The sequence below is a fragment of the Fusarium solani genome (assembly GCF_023522795.1).
Source record: "Fusarium solani strain SB1 chromosome Unknown bctg00000000, whole genome shotgun sequence".
In the NCBI taxonomy this organism is placed as follows: Eukaryota; Fungi; Ascomycota; class Sordariomycetes; order Hypocreales; family Nectriaceae; genus Fusarium; species Fusarium solani.
Genome location: NW_027072157.1, coordinates 3,864,643 through 3,884,557, shown reverse-complemented (window position 1 = coordinate 3,884,557; position 19,915 = coordinate 3,864,643). Strand labels below are relative to the sequence as shown.

Below are 19,915 nucleotides of genomic sequence, written 5' to 3'. Positions count from 1 at the left end.
TATTCAAGCCATCATGTGCAGCTTCCGAAACAAGAACTGACAAGGATCTTAATGGAAGGAGTGGCGGGAAACCGTTGTGAGACGCCACGTCATGTGACACCGCGAGACGCATGAGCACCTGCTTAACGCGGTGTGGCTAAAATTTTCAGCCTCGTAGGTACTGGGGAGGCATTGACGACCGTGGAGATAGTGAAAAAGATGCTGCGATCATCAACCCGTCGGTATGTGTGTCGGAATTGCATTTCCCATAGTCGCAATGGACCTGGGTCTTCTCTCCCGTTGTTGGTGCGCTCATTGAGTACAGCGCAAAAGGTTGGTTCTTTCTTGGTGGCTCGCACCAACATCAGTTAATCTGATTTTTCTTGCAGTATTCCACCACAACCCAACGTCTTCAAAATGGCTTTGGACCAGCCAACATCCCCAAATCTAATCTCCAGCCGCCTCTGCCGTCCTCTCTTCGGAGCCAAGGACCCATTAGAGAAAGACTGCAAGGCTGGGTGCCCGAAGAGGATGAACGGATTACTCAACTCGTTCCCGACATGACTTTTTGGTCCAAGGTGACCAACAGTAACACCCGTCCCCAGTCAACAGGCTCGACAGAGATGGATCACTTCAAGTCTGATACCGCCGGCATGACCGAGACAGACGAGGCGTTCAACAACGAGGATGTTGAACTTGCCATTGTCGGAACCAAGACCAGAACTCCTGGTGATCTCGTCGAGATGAAGTAATGGTCCCCGTCTCTTCATCCTAGCTCAACAGCGACTAACACACTAGCAGACAACCTGGCTCTAGAACTCCCCTTTTTGGTGTTTACCTGGGATATTTCGGCAGTCGTCATCACTTCTACACAAACACGGGCAAATGGGTCATCAGCTTGGGATTTAATGCCCTCTTCACCATCTCCAAATTTGTCCCCGCTGATGACTTGAAGCCAATTCTGGCCTTGATCCCCAAGGATGTCACACCCGATGACTTTGAAGAACTCCGCAGGGAGGACAAGGGCCCTAGCCGTGAAGCCGGTGCTGACCTGATTCAAAAAATGCGGGCTTTCACTTTGGATGCTGACAAGGCATATCAAGTCAGCCTCAATAGCCTGGATAGAGCAAGGTCCCTGGTGTCGGATGGCAAGCGGACCAAGTACCTGAGCCTATTCGAGCTCGCCGACATTCTCTTGCCTCAGTCCCTCAAGAAAGGCAAACGATTTTCTCCCGCCGCTCTGTACGCCGTCCATACCGCCCTCTACCGGAACGATTTCATCTTCCGGCCTCTCAGCCCATCTGCGGATTGTCACCGACGGGATCATCTTTTCGAAATTTTCCCGTATCAAGATCTCATGATGATCAACCGCGTTTCACTTATGGTCCGCGACTATACCATGACAAGGGGCAGGAACCTGAAGCCTCCCACTGACGAAGAACTCGCATGGACAGGGTTCGGTAGCTTTGTTCTCAAAGCAAGGGAAGTTGTTCTCGCCAATCGCCAGAAGCGATCCTGGACACCGTACGGGGTCCTCGCCCCTTCGCCAGGGGTAACTATCGAGACAGCGGAATGGTCAAGGAAACAGCTAGATTTCATACGTTTCTTGGAGTGGTGGGCAAGCTACGACCTCTTTGAAGACTCGTCGCGCTTCCATGCAGATGGTTCTCTGATTCTCCGAGCTCTTGACCTCTACGATAACGCCACTTTGGATCAGCGAACCGCCTGGACTTTCCTTCAGGAACTGGGCATGATTCCACCATGGGAGATCCCGTCACGCTACAAGGTTCGATTCCCCGGCGTCAAGATCGAGGGTGGAGGCGGCCTCCAGAGAGAGGTCCCAGCCCGGCTAGAGGACTCGACACGGCCAGACATTGCAGAAGGCTCAAGAAGACAGTGGACTGACGACATGGTCTTTTGCATCGACGCTCCTGAAACCATGCTCATCGACGATGGTGTCTCACTGGAGCGTACAGAGAAACCAGACGAGTTCTGGATTCATGTGCATACAGCCGACCCAGCATCAGGGATCAAGCCAAACTCTGAGTTGGGCAAGTTCCTGGAGCTGATTCCAGAAAACATTTACCTGCCGGGACACTTCCAGGCCATGTTGCCGGCTGATATCAGCCTGGACCAGTCAGGAGATTACAAATCGGAAAGCCTTGTCGACCAGTATTCTCTGGCTGCCGGTCGACCAGCTCTCACCTTCAGCGCCAGAATCAACGAAAAGGGGGATCTCCTCGACTACAAAGTTGAGCCAGGAACCCTTCACAAGGTCACATATTTGGATCCCAAGGACGTTTCCAAATTTTGCAACGAACCTCCGCCTCCCCCAGCATCCGACAAGAGTCTTGCCGTTGGACAACTGCCGGACAAGGCAAAGACGGTGCCAAACCGGCCCATGATGTCAGCAAAGGATCTGGACGAGAAGAACAAGGAAGACCTCCTGACGCTCTATCGCTTGGCTGAGGCGATTAGAGGAAAACGGCTTGAGAAGGGAGCGTGGCCCTCGTTTCTGCCCGGCGCCTCTGTCACGGTTGCCTTTGAGGACGTGCCAATGACCCAAACCGCGGGGACAAAGGTGCTTCCCCCGGACCCGTACATCAAGATCGGCTACGACTCGTTCAATGGCGCCTCGGTTGTCTCCAACACCATGGTTCTGGCAGGTGAGATCGCGGCTCGGTGGTGCTCTGACCGCAAGATCCCGGTCCCATACCGAAGAGATGTGCACTCGAAGGACAACATTGAAGCTATCTATAACTACGCCACCAAGGAGCTATATCCTCCCCTCGAGAGGGGTGTGCAGCCATCGCTGGCGCAGCGTCAGCAGCTCTCACGCCTCACAGGCGGCGTCGAGATGTCGACGGAGCCCGGGCCATACTTCATGCTGGGTCTGGACATGTACGCCAAAGCCACGTCGCCTCTCCGCCGCTTCTCAGACCTGGTGGTCCACTGGCAGGTTCACGCGGCGCTGGCACACGAGCGGGAGGTGAAGCGGCGGATTGATCCCGAGGTGGACGACCTGAACGGCATTCTCCCGTTCACTGCCGAGACTCTCCCCAACACCATCAGCCTGCTACACATGCGGGAGAAGATGGCGCGGACCGTCTCACAAGGCACCAAGGAGTGGATGCTCATGGCGCTCGTGCGGGCCTGGAAGTTTGAGGGCACGATACCACAGCGGATGCGCTTCAAGGTCGAGTCCCGGTGGCGGCAGGGCGTGCTAGGCAAGCTGGACCTGTTTGACCTGGATGCCATCATGACGGTCGACGGCATCGATAAGCTCATGCTCGTCAAGGACATCAAAGTGGGCGATCAGTTCGACGTTGAACTCTGCGACATCAACGTCCACTCCCGGCAGATCTTTGTCAAAGCGCTCAAGCACAACGGCCAGGGTCAGAGCCAGAGCCAGCCGGCGCACTCCCCGGCCGCCTCGGCCCCGGACCCAACCCCGTGAGCTACGCCGCAAGGGCTTTTTTCCCCAGCTGGTCGCCGTCACCGCCTGGGGGGCAAGATGTGGGCTTTTCCGGAGCGGGCTGGACTTGACGGTCAGCACAGCACAGCAATGTTTATTCCGGCTCTTCCTCAACGTCAGCACACACCCCTTTCCAACGGTCAAACGTGGAGCGCCCCGACCGACGTGGAGCCTCCCCCGCATTTGCACATCGTGCCCCCCTGCGTCAAGAGACATGGTCCCCTAGTCGGCCTCCCCAAGACGCCAAACCGCCAATCTTTCAGTCAGCCTGGGGGCACTAAGACTGACTGACTGGCATTGGCATTGGCACTGCTCGACGGACCCTGATGCGGGAGCTTGTGGTTGGATGAAACTGCTGCACTGTATACTATGATTCAACAAAATCTCCCCCCCCCCGGTACCTGTCCGAGCTTGGAAGCTCAGCGGAAGATTTGCATTCCCAGACTAGGACCCTGCTAGAGACGTACGTCACTATGTACGATATGCGTGTACGATGAACAGATGGTGACTGTGGAAAATAACGATGGAAACGAGATGTACAGTAGATCACCTCACCTTTTTTAAAATAGAGAGAAACAAACAAACAGACGAGACAAATCGGTCCAAACATCAGGCGTCGATGCCCAGTGTCCATTGCATCAGCTCGCCATCGTTGGTTCTTTTGATTCCCCCCGCACACCCGTAACCCGTCCACCGCCAGACTTTCAAGGTCAGCAGTCTCACATCCTCGGCTCTCCAGTACGCCATGTCCTCTATCTCACCTTGAGCTTTCCTTTTCACCTTGCAGCTTTGTCTTTTACTCAATTGGACATGGGAGCCTGGTGTAATTTGGGGGCACGTGGAATGAGGTCACGCGCGCTGAAAGAACAGACCAGCCTGCGTCCAATTCCCCAACAATTTTTTCACACACAAATCGGGGTCGGTCCTGAAATGATCCACGTCGACCCGGTGTTGATTGGCCCTGGGTGGTGGCAAAGTCAAAGTCATAGTGTACCCCGAATAGGCAACCGGAGCCAAAGTACACTCTGAATGGTTGGCGTTGACACTGACTTGCTGAATGACTGACAACACAACAAACAATGGCAACAATAACCACTCTCATAGTAGCAAATAGCTAATATTAATGCTCATTTTCATGATATTATTCTTGTTTCCATTTTAACGCTTTTTGTTTTTGCCAGTCCAGTCCGGCGAGCCTGCGTGCGTAAAGAGCCTAGGTACTCGACTAGGTAGTAGATCCCATCCCTCCTATGTACAAACAAACACGCCAACGCAACGCACTCAAGAGCCTGGTCCTGTTTCCGTTTGCCCCCCTCCGATTCCGCCTTTAGCCAGTAACTCGCCCCTTGACCGTTACCGTTGAATCGCCGTAGTCGCCAGAAAAAAAACCAGTGATGATCCCTTTGCCCTTTGCCCTTTGCCTGACCGTTCCTTTCCTTTCCTTGCCCTGGGTCCGTCCGTAATCGCCCGAGAACCGCCCTCGAGTCCCTAGTATCCACTTTCCGATGGGATATCATGAAAAAACCTGCCACAAAGGAGAGGATGGAAAAAAAAATTATAACGCCGAGTATTCCCCGGTCCCTTGACCGCGTGGTCCGTCGATATCCGTTTCCTTCGCCCCGACGTAGAGGGCCGGGGCTTGGGCCTGTCGTGTCACAAGGCAGCCTGGTCCCTCGGTAAGAAACCAAGGCGACCAATTGACTGTCTCATCAGGTGTCGATATCTTTGTAGATACCCAGTACCGCCTGAAGAGTGGTCCACGATGCCTCGTAGGATCCTCCTTGTTGTCAGTCACCCGACTTCCACCACTGAGCACCTTGCTTTTCTTTAACCGTTTCGTCTTTCTCCGCTTTGTTTCGTCCAGACCGTGTATGATGAATTCAACTGAAAATCCAGTGTCGCTTTTCCAAGAGTCGTAAGGTCGCCGGCCTGAGGGTTGAAAGCCCCCAAGGCCAGGACAGGTAATAAGCATGGTTAGAAATGCCAATGACTCTCGGAGATGCCAGTATATAGTGATGCGCTTTTCTTGTTGTCTCATGGCGTCGTTGAATCTCACAGCGTGTATGTGTGAGTCACAAGCTTGATAGCTTGGTCGAATTCGAGATGTGTCGCTAACCAGGGCCGGGTGCCATGGACCACGCGTGGTTCAATAGCCTGTCCGGCTAAACGCTCAAGAGTTCTCCCATTACTTCCTCCAGCCGACGTTCCAGATGACGTGGGCGATGTCGCGAGCGGTGTTAACTGTGTCGATAACACGGCCGAAGATGCCGTCAGCTGATGCTGCCTCTCCCTCCTCGTACGGCATGAACATGCCCGAAGGCGTTCGTCGCATGCCAGCAGGTTCCTCGCAAAGGCTGCCAGAGGAAATCGACCTGTGAAGGCCGCCATTGGTCTTCTCTGCGGGTGATGACCAGCCAGGGCTGGGGCTGCTGAGCAGCGCATCGTCAAAGCTGTCTTCGTCATCATCCTCGCCCATGAAGAACTTGCCAGACTGCTTCGAGGGTCGAAGTGTCTCTTGTGAAGATGAAGGGGACATGATCGGGCTTCGAGAGTGTTTCATAGCCGTCTCTCGCGGTTCGGGTGTGTCTTCCCGGTACTTGAGTGTGGTCGACGGCAGCATAGCAATCGTCTTTCCCTCAGTGGGCTTGGCCTTGATAGTCTTGCGTCGGAGGATTGGTCGCTTCTTCGTCTTCATACGCTTCATCATCACACCGTCGTCGGAATCGCTGTCCTCTCCAAAACGGTCCGTGTCCACGTCCTCATCGTCGTCGCCCTTAACATCGACAGCAATGCATTGTTCGACTTGTTCATTGAAGTGAATGTGCTTTCGTTCAGAGTTAGGAGATGTGATTCCAGATGACTCAGTCGAGGGAGCGACACTGCTGCTCTCCCCACTTAACCGTCTCGCTGGGAATGGATAGGCCAGGTAGTCGGTTGTTGAGCGCCCAAGATGAGGTCGTAAGATTCCTCTAGTCTCCTGTGCCTTGACAGCCGCTGTGGCTTGCTTGAGCAGAGAAGCTGTTGATAATGATCGCTGAAGCATCACTTCAGACATGCTCCGCTTCTTCAGGATTGGCTTCTTGGAAAGGTTCACAAATGAGTCAGTCTTGGACAATGACACACTGGAGGGCTCGGTCTGAGTAGAGTGCAGGGCCTTTTGGCCCGACTGCAGAGGGCCATAGAGCCAAGTCACATCGCAGTCCTTGAGCCTTGAATATGTAAGCGTTTTCGTTCGGCAATGCACAGATTAAAGGGCTACAAACCAATTGAGCGACTCGGGAGAAATGGTTTTGAGGTTGTTCTTGGCCTTCATCCACGTTCTCCAGGAAGCATTTTCTAACCGCGCGCTGTTGGCAAATTCTCCACGTCGCGTCACGACGTATCGCCATGACGACCAGATATCTTCCTCCTTCCACTCATGGGATAGGTAGTCGACTTGGCGAGAAGGCCTGCTTGAAACAGCTGTGTCATCCTCCGCATGCTCAGCTTGATCAGGTTGATCAGGAGTGTCGGGTCTTGAGGTATCGTTGGAGCTCTCTTCCGAGTTCTCATGGTCCGCAGGTGAGACGGTATAGGAATCACCGGTTCGAGGACTGGGGGGTGGCTCTAGGTTGTCGTCATGGTGAATTTCCGGGCGGATCTCAGGGTGAACATAGAGCTTTTCTTGTCCAAAAGTGGGAAACATGAAGTGGTCTTCAGGCGATTCCGAAAGGCCAAGGGGGTCGTCGTAATCTGAGGCAATGGAGAGGTTGGTTACAGGAGTGGATGCGTAGGAAAGGTCGGCGGAGTCGGCGTGGATAGTACGGGGGGAGGAAGGAGCAGAGGACGAGTTGGAGGTGGCGTATGACTTGGACACGGATTTGTAGTGATCGCTAAGACGAGAGGTCGAAGGAAAGGCTGCAGACGATGACATGAAGTTGGACTGTGAGTGCGAGCGCCTCAGGGAGGACGCGGCGAAATAGTCGTTGTCGTCGGAGGGTAGAACGACGGCCATGATGACAGATGAAGTGAGGTCCGCAGATGGGACCTGATTGACGCCGCAGCACCCGGGAAGGAAAGGTGAAGGGGAGGTTCGTTGTAGTTAGAGACTCATGAGTATATAGAGTGCAGTTGCTGGCGGATCGAGTTTGGATGGATGGATGGATGCAAGAGAGAAGAATTCGGCGTGGGTACGAGGTATTGAGGATGGGATGGGGATTGCCGACGGGGGTGGGGGCAGGCTTATAGCAGTAGCGCAGGAGCAGGAGCAGTGCGCAGTGACAGAGCGAGCGTCGGCCGGGGCCCGGGGGCAGGTGGTCAAAAGTCGTTTGGGGCTAGCTTCTAGCGTACGAAGTAGCCTGGTGGACTTGGGTGTGGACGGACGGCGAGCGAGTGATGGCAAGGATGGGCCTGAACCTGGTCGAGGCGTGGTGGCGTTGGAGCGATTGTGTTCCCCCCAGTCCCAGGGCGGTGACGACTTTCGTGGGGCAGGCGTTGGCACTTCGGTCGCAGGCCGGGTGCGGAGACTTGCGCCCGCTGTGCTGGTATTGGGCAAGCTGGCGACAGAGGGTGCTAGGGGTGTTTGCCCTGTGCGTGCGGTGCCGTGCAGTGCAGTGCGCGGTGTCTTGTCGGTGGACGAAGGATGGATGGTTGACCCTCTCGATGATGGATGCTTGAAAATTGGTAGAGGATTGGAGGAGAATGAGGGCAGAGATAGGGACAGGCCGTAGCGTATTATAGATGAGGTAGGTACAGCAGGTAGGTGAATAAGAAAGAAGAGAAGCGAGTGGGTGGGACGAAGAGGGGAGGGGGAGAGCCAGAATAAAGCCTCCAGTCCAGTCCAGCTCCGGGGAAGTACCAACACTAGATGGAAGGGAGAGCGGAAGAGGACACTGGCAAAGATAAGGAACGAGACCAAGCGCACTGCCGAAGAGAGTACTCACTCTGAACTGTGCTCAGAACAGAGACGAATGGATGGTAAGGTACTGTGCTGTAGGTACACGACCGAGGATAGCAGAAAGTCAATACAGGTGAGGGACCGAGGGCAGGATCCAGAGGGCGTCGAATTAAAGAATGTTTAATCCAAGATAGCAACCCACGTACGTACCTACCAGTACGGTAATTGAGGGAGAGAAAGAGGGGGAGTGTCGCAATTCAAGAGGAGAAACCGTGTGTCTGTGACTGCTACTGCTGCTCGCTGCTACTGGGCGGGAGAAGACGGGATCGCTCCTTTTGGCGGTTTCCCTAGGGGCCCTTTCTTGGGGTTCCATCCATGGATTCAGCAATTCTTACTCTCAAGCTTCCATCCCAGGCCGATGTACATGGCCGGCAGGTCAATGCAGAAGGCGTGCAGACGTGCAGATGCCGGGGTAGAGCGTGCTGAGATCAGTGAGTTTCAAGGCCTCTCTGGTGTCTATTTTTTGGCCCGGATTCTGTCCTCTTGCTGGGGTCATCAAAGACCCCCCTGCAAACGGTCCCAAACAAGCACCGACAAAGAAGAGGCTGATGGTACCCAGGCATGCTTCCAGGCCAGGCCAAGCCAAGGGACCCCAGGTCTCTCTCGTAGGTTCCTTTTAGCTCCTCCTGGCGGATGTCTCGCAAAGTGGAGGTCTCGCTTTTCGATCCATGGGTGCTTCCCCACTGGCCTGGCCGCTCGGCTTGAATGGCGAGCAGGAGACGGGAGCCACTTGGGGAACGAGGGCGTCTGTCTCGTCTGTACCGTAACACCGGACGTAGCCCTATACTGTACGGAGCCCGAGTCGAGAGAGGGGTACATAGGCGCGCGCAGTAGGGCCAATTCTCTACGGTATCCAGGTGCGCCGGCGGTCTACGCTTGTGTGGACAAAACTGTGTAAGATGGAGATGGATGATGAGTAAGGATTCGAGACTGGAGAATCAGGAGAAGTGGACGGGGAAATCTGGAGATGGATGGAGCGTGGCCAAATTCAGGGAGAGGATAAGGGCGAGACTGGTCAACGTCTTGAAGGTCAGGCGTGGGATTAGGAAGTTTTGGAGCAGCAGCAGATCAACGGCGGCGACAACAGGGTTGGTATCAACCAGGCTGGATGTCGCGATTCCAGCACGCAAAGCAGCTCACGGACTCGCACCATGGCATGGCAGAGAGACGAGACATGATATCTCTGGTTACACAATATCTCCGGGGGGGATGGGGGGATGAGCGTCAGGTAGGTAGGGGGCGTGGGGTGTGTCTTTGAAAAGCGTGGGTTGTCCCAGCGTGGGGGAGTGTCGTGATGGTGAGAGACAGTTAACGGGCTTTTTTATTGACAAGAGAAAAAGAGGAGATTTGTAGGCTGCCCACGCGTCTGTGTGTGTCTGTGTGTCCGGGCCAAAGTTCATGACCATGATGCGCGCCTGAGTGAACCTAGGGATATCCGGCTTCTCCAAGCAAGTCGAGAAATGTGCTGGATATCCAAGGCGAGTGTGATAATCACCAAAATCAAGCCTCAAATTCATCATTCCGTTGCATATCTCGAGCTCCCTCGATGTTACATACAGTCCAGCCGCGTCGACGTAGAAAGGACCAATCCGGACAAGATGCCGTATCCCTTTGGCCCGCCCTGACTTACCCATTGAAGTTCTCGGCGCAGGCTCAAGGCTCGAACCTAGATAGGCCGGTGGATGAGTGATGTTTTCATTACTTGCTCTCAAACAGAAGGACGGCAATGTCTGTTAATCCATGTCATGCGCGCTTGATGCGACGTGATGTGATATGATGCGGACAAGATGGCACGCTGCACAACACTCAGCTAGGTGTTCAAAACTCCACCACAACTAAGCCCTCCGAATATTGCGCACAGCATCTCCATGTGAGTAAGAGCGTCCCGTCCCTTTACCGAGTGCCCAAATAGGTAGGAGTTTGGGGTCCCACAGTGACAGCAATTGAATCAATCATCCATCTACAACCCCCATGACTCTCCCCTTCTCAATGCTCCCGTGTCTATGGATATGAGATGAAGCGACTAGGTTGTTTGCGGGGTCAGAGAGGCCCAACCCACGGCTAAACAGTACCAAAGCAATTTGCTACGAAGGTAGCTCTCCCCACCCCGAGGCGATTGCAGGGGAACCCTTCCGGGCGCACCGTCGCCGCGAAGGCTCTGTGGCTCTGGTCTCGGACGTGGCCGAGCGAGTGAGCAAGAGGGCATCACGAACAGAGAAATCACCAGTCAGTCTCCTGACCGACAAGGGCGCCGTGTAAGTGAGGGTTTCGGGACGAGGGTGCGCGTGACCAAAGAGTCGCCGAGACGGGCCTTCTGAGCCTCCGAGGCTTCCACTTCAGCCTCACTTAGAAGAGAAGCGGAGGGCAGAAAAGCACGACATCGCATCGAGTCCCACGCGACGGGACGGTCACTGGGTCAGGTCTTGCTTGTCTGGTTATTTCGCTCCGTCTCGTCGCCCCGTGCATCCGCTCTCCTGGTTTTGCCTGGTCCGGGCGTTGTCGCCAGGTTAAAGAGAATTTTTTTCTTTCTTCTTTAACCCTCGTCTCCCTAGTTTCTCTTCGGGTTCAGGTTCAAGTCCGGGATCCTCTCCCCGGGCGGAGCACCAAGAGGTCTCGTGCGAAGCCCAAAGCGGAATGGGGATACGATACAGATACATGATCCATCATGACAAGCAACTTGTTTTTTCTTGGGCACGAGGACAATGGGCGACAAGATCCAGATCCCACTTCACAGCATGCCTGCCATCAGGACATGAAATGAAGGTGTTTTAACCGAGGACGTTCGGACATTGGAGGGCATTACGACGAAATCAGAAAAAAAAAACACTCGGTCCAACAACATAGGTAGGTACAGTAAGAGCCCGTCCGGGTCGAGGTGCCGGGCGAGTCACGATGCAGTCCCATTTCGGCCTTTCTCGACTCGCCATGTTGCTCTCGTTCATGTTTCGCCTCTGCAATCGCATATCCCATCTGCGAATGAGCAAGCCGATGTTCCTCCCTCAATCTCTCTAAAATTTCAGCCTCCTCTGCTCCGTTGGAATGGGCTCGGGTACCAGATTCGAGACAAACTGGGGCGGGGGTGCGAGGCCAGGGGGGAGTAGCCAGAACGGGCCCAGCGGAACGGTCCAAGACAAGCCGCCATGCCAGACCGGGGCTCCGGGGCCCACGCTTAGTTCCCCCGACCAAGCCGAGTCCAGCGCATTGGAGACGGCCCTGGACGGTGGGGAGGGTTTAGAGGCAGGGAGGGTAGAAGAGACGAGGGCCCAAGACTGGAGAGGGTCACAGCCCGAGAAGACGACGATGCGGATTCGTCCAAATTCTCTTCAAGGAGAGAGGGGCAAGGAACATTGTCGGTTCTTTTTTTTTTTTTTTCTTGCCCTCGCCTGGCAGGCCTGGCCTTTGAATTGGAAGCGAAGCGGGGATTCTCAAAGTTCCAGAAGCCGCTCAGTGCCCACCAACATCCCTGATGCTCAAAAGGCAACAATTTAGTGCTGGCATTGGGATTGGATCGCATCATCAATTGGGCGGGACACACTCAAAGTCAACCCTCAACCTACAAAGGAGGCCGGAGAAAAGCGACATAAGAAAATCCCCGAAGAGAAAAAAAATTCGAGCCTCCTCCTGATTGATGCGATCCACAACCACACACACACACTTTGCTTTGCCAGAGGTTCGTCCGTTGGTTGATGCCCGCCATTGGCATGTCTCACTTTACAGTATGAAAATCCCCGGCGTCATACTGCGTGCAGACTTTGCATCCTGAATGGCTGATACTAATGTTTTTTTGCGTGCTGGGTGGCGTTTGCCCTACCCTTGACCTCCATATCGACATGTGCACAAATCCAGGGGTCTTTGGAGAAAAAAACGGCTTTTCGAGTCAAAAGTGCTAACTAACCTGTGATGCCTAAATATGGATGCGATATTATGCGAGAATTAAGGGTCCTATACATAAACTCTAATGCAGACATCAAGTCATGTACGTCGACTACTCGCTACAGTATTGTCGTCGTCAAAGTCAAACTTCTGGAGATGCGGCTTCAGCACTATCCGCGATGGAGCAACTCCATTTGGGTCGGCCCAAGGTAGCTCTGGGTCGTCCGGCGCCGGTATGCCGACGACAGCTCCGAGGTGATGTCGCACAAGAGGAGGAGGAGCCTCCCTCCTCAATCGATCAATTGCGCGTTGTCAAAGAGACGCAGCCCAGAGGCTGGCTTGCTCGGCGGCGCCCGGGAACCAAGCCGGAACCTTGCTGGCGCCGGCCAACTCAATTCATTGGGGTTGCGACGCCAAAGCGGTATTTGTTTCTGAGGCAGTACGAATACGGAAAGTCAGTACTCATCTCTCGAGCTGCTGCGCGCGCAGGGTGGTTTCTGATATCGCTCGCACGCACTTGGTAGAGCAAGCAACGAGATGCAAAGGGAGCCCAAGAGGCGTTTCTTGGTTGATACCTGGTTATCACGCCTCCGCGGGAAACCCCGAGTGCGCCAGGAAAGCCAATTGAGTGCGTGGGAGGCCCTTCGTGTTATACAATGGTGGCAATCCGTGGCACGGCTTCAGAGCTTCATCCCATCTTATTTGCATGCCGGTGTTGAATCATCATGTCCTGCGTCTCATCTCCCACGCGGCCGTCGGTCCCTGCAGCAAGTTCGAAACAGCAACTCCGAGCATGGCTTGGGCCCTTGTCTCGCCATCAGCACGCCGCCGCCGCCGCCGAGGAGGAGCCTCAAGAAAGCGTTTTCGAGATGATATCAAGCGTCGCCCATAGCTCCTCGGCTAGGTCCAGGGTGGTGCTCGTTGCATCACAGGAATGCACGCCCAGAGTGTGGTGTTGTAGCCACAGTAAGTTGCGACACTGGGCCGCTAGGGTTACAGCATTCCAAGTCCTCCGCTCAGCTATCAACGGTACGGTCCGTGCGACCTTGATGATCGACCTCTAGGTCGATGCCTCGATGATCTACCGTCTCCATAAGTGGGAACCCGAACCTGGAGGAGAAACAGCTCGACTGGACTGCGGATACTGTATCTATTCAATGTCTGGGCCCCCGTTCTTGGCCGAGTAGCCGTCCAGCTTTGCAGTATTGCGTCTTTCCATCACTTCAGAAATCGAGGCTCTTGTGTGACGTGGAGGTCCTCCTTGCACTCCACTCGGACCTCATCGTCATAATGACATTCCGATTGCCCTGATTTCAATCCCACGTCGGAGACTCGGCCACCATGGCCAAGCCGACCACGAGCATTAGCAATTGGCAAGGAGCATGTCTGGATGACGGGTTGTCTGAAAGGCGTTCAGGGGCCGATGTGATGATGGCTGCCACGGCCAAATCTTCCGAGAAGCCGGCGTGCTGCCATCGTCAAGGTGGTGGCCACAGGGTAGCTCTTTGGAAGGCACCGTGGAATAACAACAGAAGCCCTGCTTGTCCCTGATCCGAATTCCCATGACGGATGGCGGAAGTCTTTTGCCGTGGTGTTGTTGGTGGCACCAACAGCCATCCTTTGATTTGCACGTTGGATTACCGGGATTTGATAATTTTTGCACACGTACCTGGCATGTTTCCAGGGCAAACAAACAAGATACTCGTCGAGGAACCAACACGCTGACATCCAGATTGCCTCTCGTCAACGCCATGTGTTTCCTCCCTGGACCACATTGTGTCATGCTGTAGGGGTATCTCCCACCAACAACAGCTTGCTAGCCGAGTTCGGGTCAACGGCCACGGCAGTCAAGCTTGCTCGCGACGATCCCGAGCTTTCCTAGTTGGTCTGTGAGTGAGGCAAGAGAAGCTATCATAGCGACCAGCGTCAATTGCCCTGTTTCAGTTACGCCATGTTGAAGAAGACAAGGACAGGGTTGCTGCCGATCCCGGCAACAGCAAAAAGTAAAGGTCAGAATACGTAACATCCAATCGATGGCGGGCTCTGTTGGCGACATGAGATGATGGCACTGGCAGTGAACACTGGGCTTGTTGGAGTTTGGCAGCCACCACCCACTGGGGCTCCTGCCCAGACCTCCATCCAAGTCCACCCCCTCACAGCGAGAAAAATCCCCAGAATCTCTCCCCAGGATCCATCTCCCCATGGATCACAAACACCCCCCGGGGATCTTCGCGCACCCCCGGATTCATCGTGCTTGTCTTGAGCAACCTCTACACAAGGCCAAGGGGCTATCCATCCATCCATTGCTTGCTTATCTCTCTTATCAAGCATCTCGCCGTCGTTCATTCTCCAACTACTCGCCATGTCTTCAACCACCCACGTCGATACGAGTCACACAAGGCGCTTATCAGACCTTCTCTGGCGTCTCCGCCATCGCCTCCATCTTGCTCCATCTCTCGTCTCCCTGCCTGGCTTGGCTCTTGGTCATGGTGTTGTCTCGTTCCCTGCAACGTAACTCGGTCGGTTTCCGATAGCTTCTCTTGCCACACACGCACCTAGACCTAGGTACGCAGGAGTAGCAATGTCGGGGAAGCCAACTGGAACACTCAGCATCAAAGTCGAATCATTTTGGGTTGCCCTCGGACCTCTTGCGCCATGAACCATCAAGCACCAGCCATGAGCCACCATCAGACCGCCCTGGTCAGCCCCGGGTAGGTCATCCTGTTTCCTGACAGCCCCCCAGTGTTTTCAGAGGGGAAGCTCTGCTGTGAAACGCCCTGCAGGCGACCTCGACGGCCAATCCACGTTGACACCTGCTTCATGTCTTGTTCGCTCTAGCCCATTGGCCACTGTGGCTTGCATCTGGCTTGCGTCTTGCAGGTTGCATTTGTCTCCGCAGACGCGGCTATGGATGCGGGCGCGGATGCGGATGCGATGTGGCTACTGTAGGGCCATCCTATCCCCGCCCTCGCAAAGGGTTAGCTACATCAAATTGGAGCAGCCTGACAGTAAACGAGCTGCCCGGAGACGAACAAGGTCGACACAGGCGCCTCTCAAGTCGAGTGTTGGCGGCTGCCACGCACGAGGAGCTTGACCACCAGCCACGGTTGTCGACAGCCGAGATGCTGGATGCAACTCTCGGGTACGGTAACACAGTCTTGAAGAGCGCCTCTCATGCTGTGTGAGCTTGGCTGCGCCCTCGGAAATCGCCTTATCGGCCGCTACGATCACGATTCAAAGGGCTCCTCATCAATCTCAACTCATAGATTACGACGCACATAAGCCAAGTATTAACGGTATCCAAACACCGTCGAGTTTATATGGACACATCCTCTGTTCCACCTGTTTGCCTAGGTATCCAGTTGCTCTGGGCTAAACGTTGCAGTTGCTTGGGCTTGGTTGGACCTGGCCCAGCCACAAGCACGCCTCTCATCTCTTCGCTGAACTCTGGATGACGCCATCTGCTTCTCTTTTCGTGGAGATGCTGGCATAGCTCGGGCGCTGTAGCTCGAGGCTTTCCGGGGGCTGTCGTTTCATGAGCGTCTGTGCGAGCGAATATTGACCTGTACAGGTTAATTGCCTCAGTTCTGGAATTGCCGCTCACACAATTTGCACAGTATTTATTAGGTAAATATGAATATCCATGGTGTTGAGATATTTATGGATCGAACTAATCACCTATTGATGGGTCAGTTTCGGTCCTATCTCGCGCCGTCTACACAAGCACACAAGCTCGCTCACCATCCACGCAAGCCGCCTCGGATGAGCCTCGAAACCCACTCATGCCCGCTGTGGATATCTTGCTCGCCGTCTGCATCTCGAAACTCTGATGCGCAGGATGCACTTCTCGTCACAAACCGGTACACGACAAAGGACCCTGATCGGCATGCTGCACATCCGTCACTTCCCACCTCAACACCATCTGGCCTTACACAACCCAGCTTGCTCGTTTCTGTTGATTGCACAGATACTGCTTGTTGAATGCACGGCAGTTTCGTAACGTGAGCGGCAGAGGCTGGCTGAACCTCGTGCTTACTGCTTGCCGCTCTTTCAACACCAACCTTCCCGCGGAACCCGTCCGTTATAACGATGAGCTAACTCAAAGATCTAGACCCAAGTTCTTATCCAGATCGGCTGATATGGCCCGTGGTTGCTCTTGTCGTGTCCCCACCAAAGAGTAAGCTTCGGCTAGCTTCACTGGCGCGACGACTCGGGAGCGTCCCTGCTCACAACGAGAAAGGATCTCCGACGATTGCTACGCTGCATGCTGGCGGCAGATTCATGGTTCGTAAGAGTAGCATCACCTGGCAGCGAACCCAGGCCTTCGCACTTTTGCGTACTGCCTACTGGCAACGCATCGCGAGCTCCCACGACCTGCACAAATACAGGGATCTTCTGATGCCTCATGTTTAAACAACGGGGGCGTGGAGGATGTCGCAAGGGTCCTCAGGTTGACCGATGATGAATGGTGCCCCCCAAATGCTAGTCTCGGGATGCCAGGCAAGGCAAGCTTTCCATCCGTCGTCTATCATCATCTTGGTTCAGCCAGTACCTGAGCTTGGAGTTGCGATGTAGCGTCTCACTGAACAGCTGCTTTGCCCCCTCGCCGTTATCTCATCGGCTGCCTGGAGAGGTGTTGATCATTATGACATGAAACTGGGGAGCCTCTGCAGCAAGTTGTGTTCATGGGCATGAAGCAAGTTTTCTGGTGTATCTCTCCTGTTTGCCTGGCCTATCACATTTGGTTGCTGGATTACACTTCTCTCCCTGCTCTTGGTCTTTTCTCTTGAATTCTGGTCTTTTCTCTGTAACCCCATCTTCTCTCTACGTTGACTACCTATCATTGTCGCCCTCACACCTCCAGCCCTATAAGACACCCAACTAAGAACTCAAAACACAGGGATCAGTGCCGATTCGATCGGGCCAATCGCGCCTTCCCCTCACCCCTCGTTGGTCAGCAGCCGTCAACTGGAGTTGCTTGTCATCAGCCATCGGATCGGCCGAGACGGAGGACTCAACAAGTAGCAAGTCCGTCGGTCCGAGACTATTGGAACTTGTGCGTGTGTGCGTCTCCAACGACAAGAGAGAAGGAGAGTCTTGGCAACTCGTGGCTCTTCAATGGCTCCTGTGCTGCCTGTTGCAGCTTCTGCAACCAGTTCTCGATTCTTCCTAGTATTGTGGCTCCCTTGCTGGGGTTGAGCCAACGGACCCAGGTATATCGACAGAACGGGTTCTCTGGCATGTGAATTATCAACTTTCAACCTGTCACCAGCATATCCAAATTGCAGGGGCCAACTTACGAGTTGGACTATCACGGGCATTCCAGATGTGGAAGCTCGTGGATAGCCCATGGGGATTTTCCTCTTTCCCGACTTGGCGCAAAGCACGCATCTTCTTGCGACATCTAGTCCCCTCTGTTATCATCTTGATCGACCGTCCCGTTGCTATCTTTACGCCTGCAATAGCTGGGCTGCAACCCTCTCGGTTGCGAGTGTGTTTACTAGCTCATCGACTTGCATCCTCAGCCTCCTACTCGACTATCCACTTTGCTTCATCCCAAGAGGCTCTCCACACCCTATTCGTTCCAAGCCCCGGCTTCCACCGTGCTGCAGCAGATCATAAATGGAGATGGCCCCTGGTGCAGATATGCGATGTGTGATGTGCGCTGCATGTCAACCAGGCAGCGGATGATCCCCTTCAGCCTCCTCTGGTGGCTGCCCCAAATAGCCCGTTGCTGTGGTCATGTCTCGGGTCATGGTGTTTGATATCCCAGTCCCTGGAGCTGGACATCAACTTGAGGGAACGGCATCGAGCTTCCTTGTCCATACTGATTCACATAAGCGATTGAGGCCCCGCAACGGCCCGCCTCAGAGGGATCAAGGGGTCATGGTGACCCGTGGTGGGCTGCACTTTTTCCATGTCAGTTGCTCGAATGCGGATTGCCTCGCAGTCACCGAGAATCCGGAGCCTCGCCGAGGTCTTGGGAGAGAACAATCAATTGCCAACCGAAATGAGTATCGTTATTCTCGCCACCGGGTTGAGTCTTCGGAGTGAGTACCGGTTTCTCAATCCATCGCCGTCTCGCTTCGAGACGGGGCCTATCATGAACGTCGGCACGGATCATGAGTTCAGTGGCCTGGCGCAAAGGACGACTGTCGGGCCTCAGCGCCTATGAAATATGACCATGTTCCCCTCTGGAGTTTTGCTCCGGCCGCGAAAAGAGACGCTGAACGGCCCCCCACCCTGAGCATGGGTGTTGATATCCCTGCTCGATGGAGCCGTTAGCTGCGGAAGCGGCATGGAATGGCATCCATGGCTGAAGGGTCCGCCGTCGAGCCGACGTGACTTGTCGAAGGAAGCATTAGTGCTCATTTGATTGACGGTAATTGTCTGCGGCCTCAAGATATGCAAAGTGGAGAGGATTGTTTATCATTCATCTATTCACCACAAGCACGCAGTTGGAGGCATGATCTCTCACCGCGCTGTCACAAAATGGCTGAAGCGCATCGATCGGTCAGGGGAACTTGCGTGGGATCGCAGCACCCTCTTCTCCATGGCTGCTGCGTGGAGGGTTACGAGACACCACACCGAGGTTGCCCGGGCTGAAGAAACCCTGGACTCGGAGAGCAGGGAAATGGGAGCATGGGAACAGAACAGGCGTCGAAAGAAGGATCCCGAACATCTCGGCATAGGTAGGTACCAACGTCAGTCAAAGCCGTCATGGGCTCAGCCGCCTGTATCATGGCACGACGTTGACACAATGCAGCCACATCAAGAAGCTCGTGGGCGCTACCGTTGGAATCGGCAAGCCACGCGCAGTAACGGCGCAAACATTTCTTTTTCCTTGTCTCATTGTCTCATCTCACTGTCTCAAGCAATCGGTTACCTTTCCCATTCCCCATGGGTCATCCCCGACTTGATTTAGGTACAGACAGCATTACTTCCCAGTTCCACAGCAGGAGAGAGCATGGCAGGGCAGGGCGCGTCAGCTCCAATGCATGCAAGACGCAGTCGAGCAGGCCGACTGTCCAACGGCGCTGCGGTGCGACCGAGCTCATGCGTAGAATCCAGGCCGGTGCTTCGTCTTGGTGTTTGCATCTGTTGGTTGATGAGGACCTGGAGGGGTGCTTCTGAGTTGTCCTTGTCGAGACGTCCATCCACTGACATTGCTCCCCCATCCCAGGGCTTCGGGGTCGACCACGCCTTTGACTCAGAAGAGGGTGTCGAGGCTGCATCTCTGGTGGTGGGCACCCGTGAGCATCCGGGGGCCACAGCACGTCCTGGGCGAACCAACCGTCCCACGAGCAGGGGGAGGGATGGATGGAGGGGAGGGGCGTGCCACGACCTGGCATCTGCTGTTCGTATCGTATCGCATCGTCGATCTGCCAGAAAGTCCCGGGCGGCTTCTCAACGTGCGTTGACCGGCTGCATGCGAGGCTGTTGTTAGTTAGTGCCTTGCCTTGCCTTGTCCTGCGCTCTGCTCTGTTTTGCTTTGCTTTGCATCGCATTGGTTTGCTCAGACGAGGCCGGACAGGGTCAGGGTCGGGGTTGCCCGAGAGAGCCCCACGGGCCGTTATCGCGGCTATCATTCAAGCGTCATCGTGCCTGAACTGGAGGCGGGGAGAAACCTCCCGGACAGACGAGAAGCAAGA

At 54.7% G+C, this 19,915-nt stretch overlaps 4 protein-coding genes across 4 annotated transcripts; 3 read left to right on the top strand and 1 right to left on the bottom strand.

Annotated features, from left to right (window-relative positions):
- Positions 1–198: 198 nt before the first annotated feature.
- On the top strand, positions 199–3,436 carry MRS44_001233 (uncharacterized protein; the record flags this gene model as incomplete). Its single annotated transcript, XM_065623610.1, has 3 exons — positions 199–225; positions 369–727; positions 781–3,436. 3 exons carry the CDS (start codon positions 199–201, stop codon positions 3,434–3,436), a joined length of 3,042 nt encoding a protein of 1,013 aa, XP_065480048.1.
- Positions 3,437–5,639: 2,203 nt separating this feature from the next.
- Positions 5,640–7,448, bottom strand: MRS44_001232 (uncharacterized protein; the record flags this gene model as incomplete). The annotated part of the gene is made up of 2 exons (XM_046267692.2): positions 5,640–6,663; positions 6,718–7,448. The coding sequence occupies 2 exons, from the start codon at positions 7,446–7,448 to the stop codon at positions 5,640–5,642; spliced, it is 1,755 nt and encodes a 584-aa protein (XP_046139136.1).
- A 4,916-nt stretch (positions 7,449–12,364) lies between these two features.
- MRS44_001231 (uncharacterized protein) lies at positions 12,365–12,787 on the top strand (the record flags this gene model as incomplete). The annotated part of the gene is made up of 1 exon (XM_065623609.1): positions 12,365–12,787. The coding sequence occupies one exon, from the start codon at positions 12,365–12,367 to the stop codon at positions 12,785–12,787; it is 423 nt and encodes a 140-aa protein (XP_065480047.1).
- A 5,942-nt stretch (positions 12,788–18,729) lies between these two features.
- MRS44_001230 (uncharacterized protein) lies at positions 18,730–19,710 on the top strand (the record flags this gene model as incomplete). The annotated part of the gene is made up of 2 exons (XM_065623608.1): positions 18,730–18,955; positions 19,220–19,710. 2 exons carry the CDS (start codon positions 18,730–18,732, stop codon positions 19,708–19,710), a joined length of 717 nt encoding a protein of 238 aa, XP_065480046.1.
- Positions 19,711–19,915: the final 205 nt, after the last annotated feature.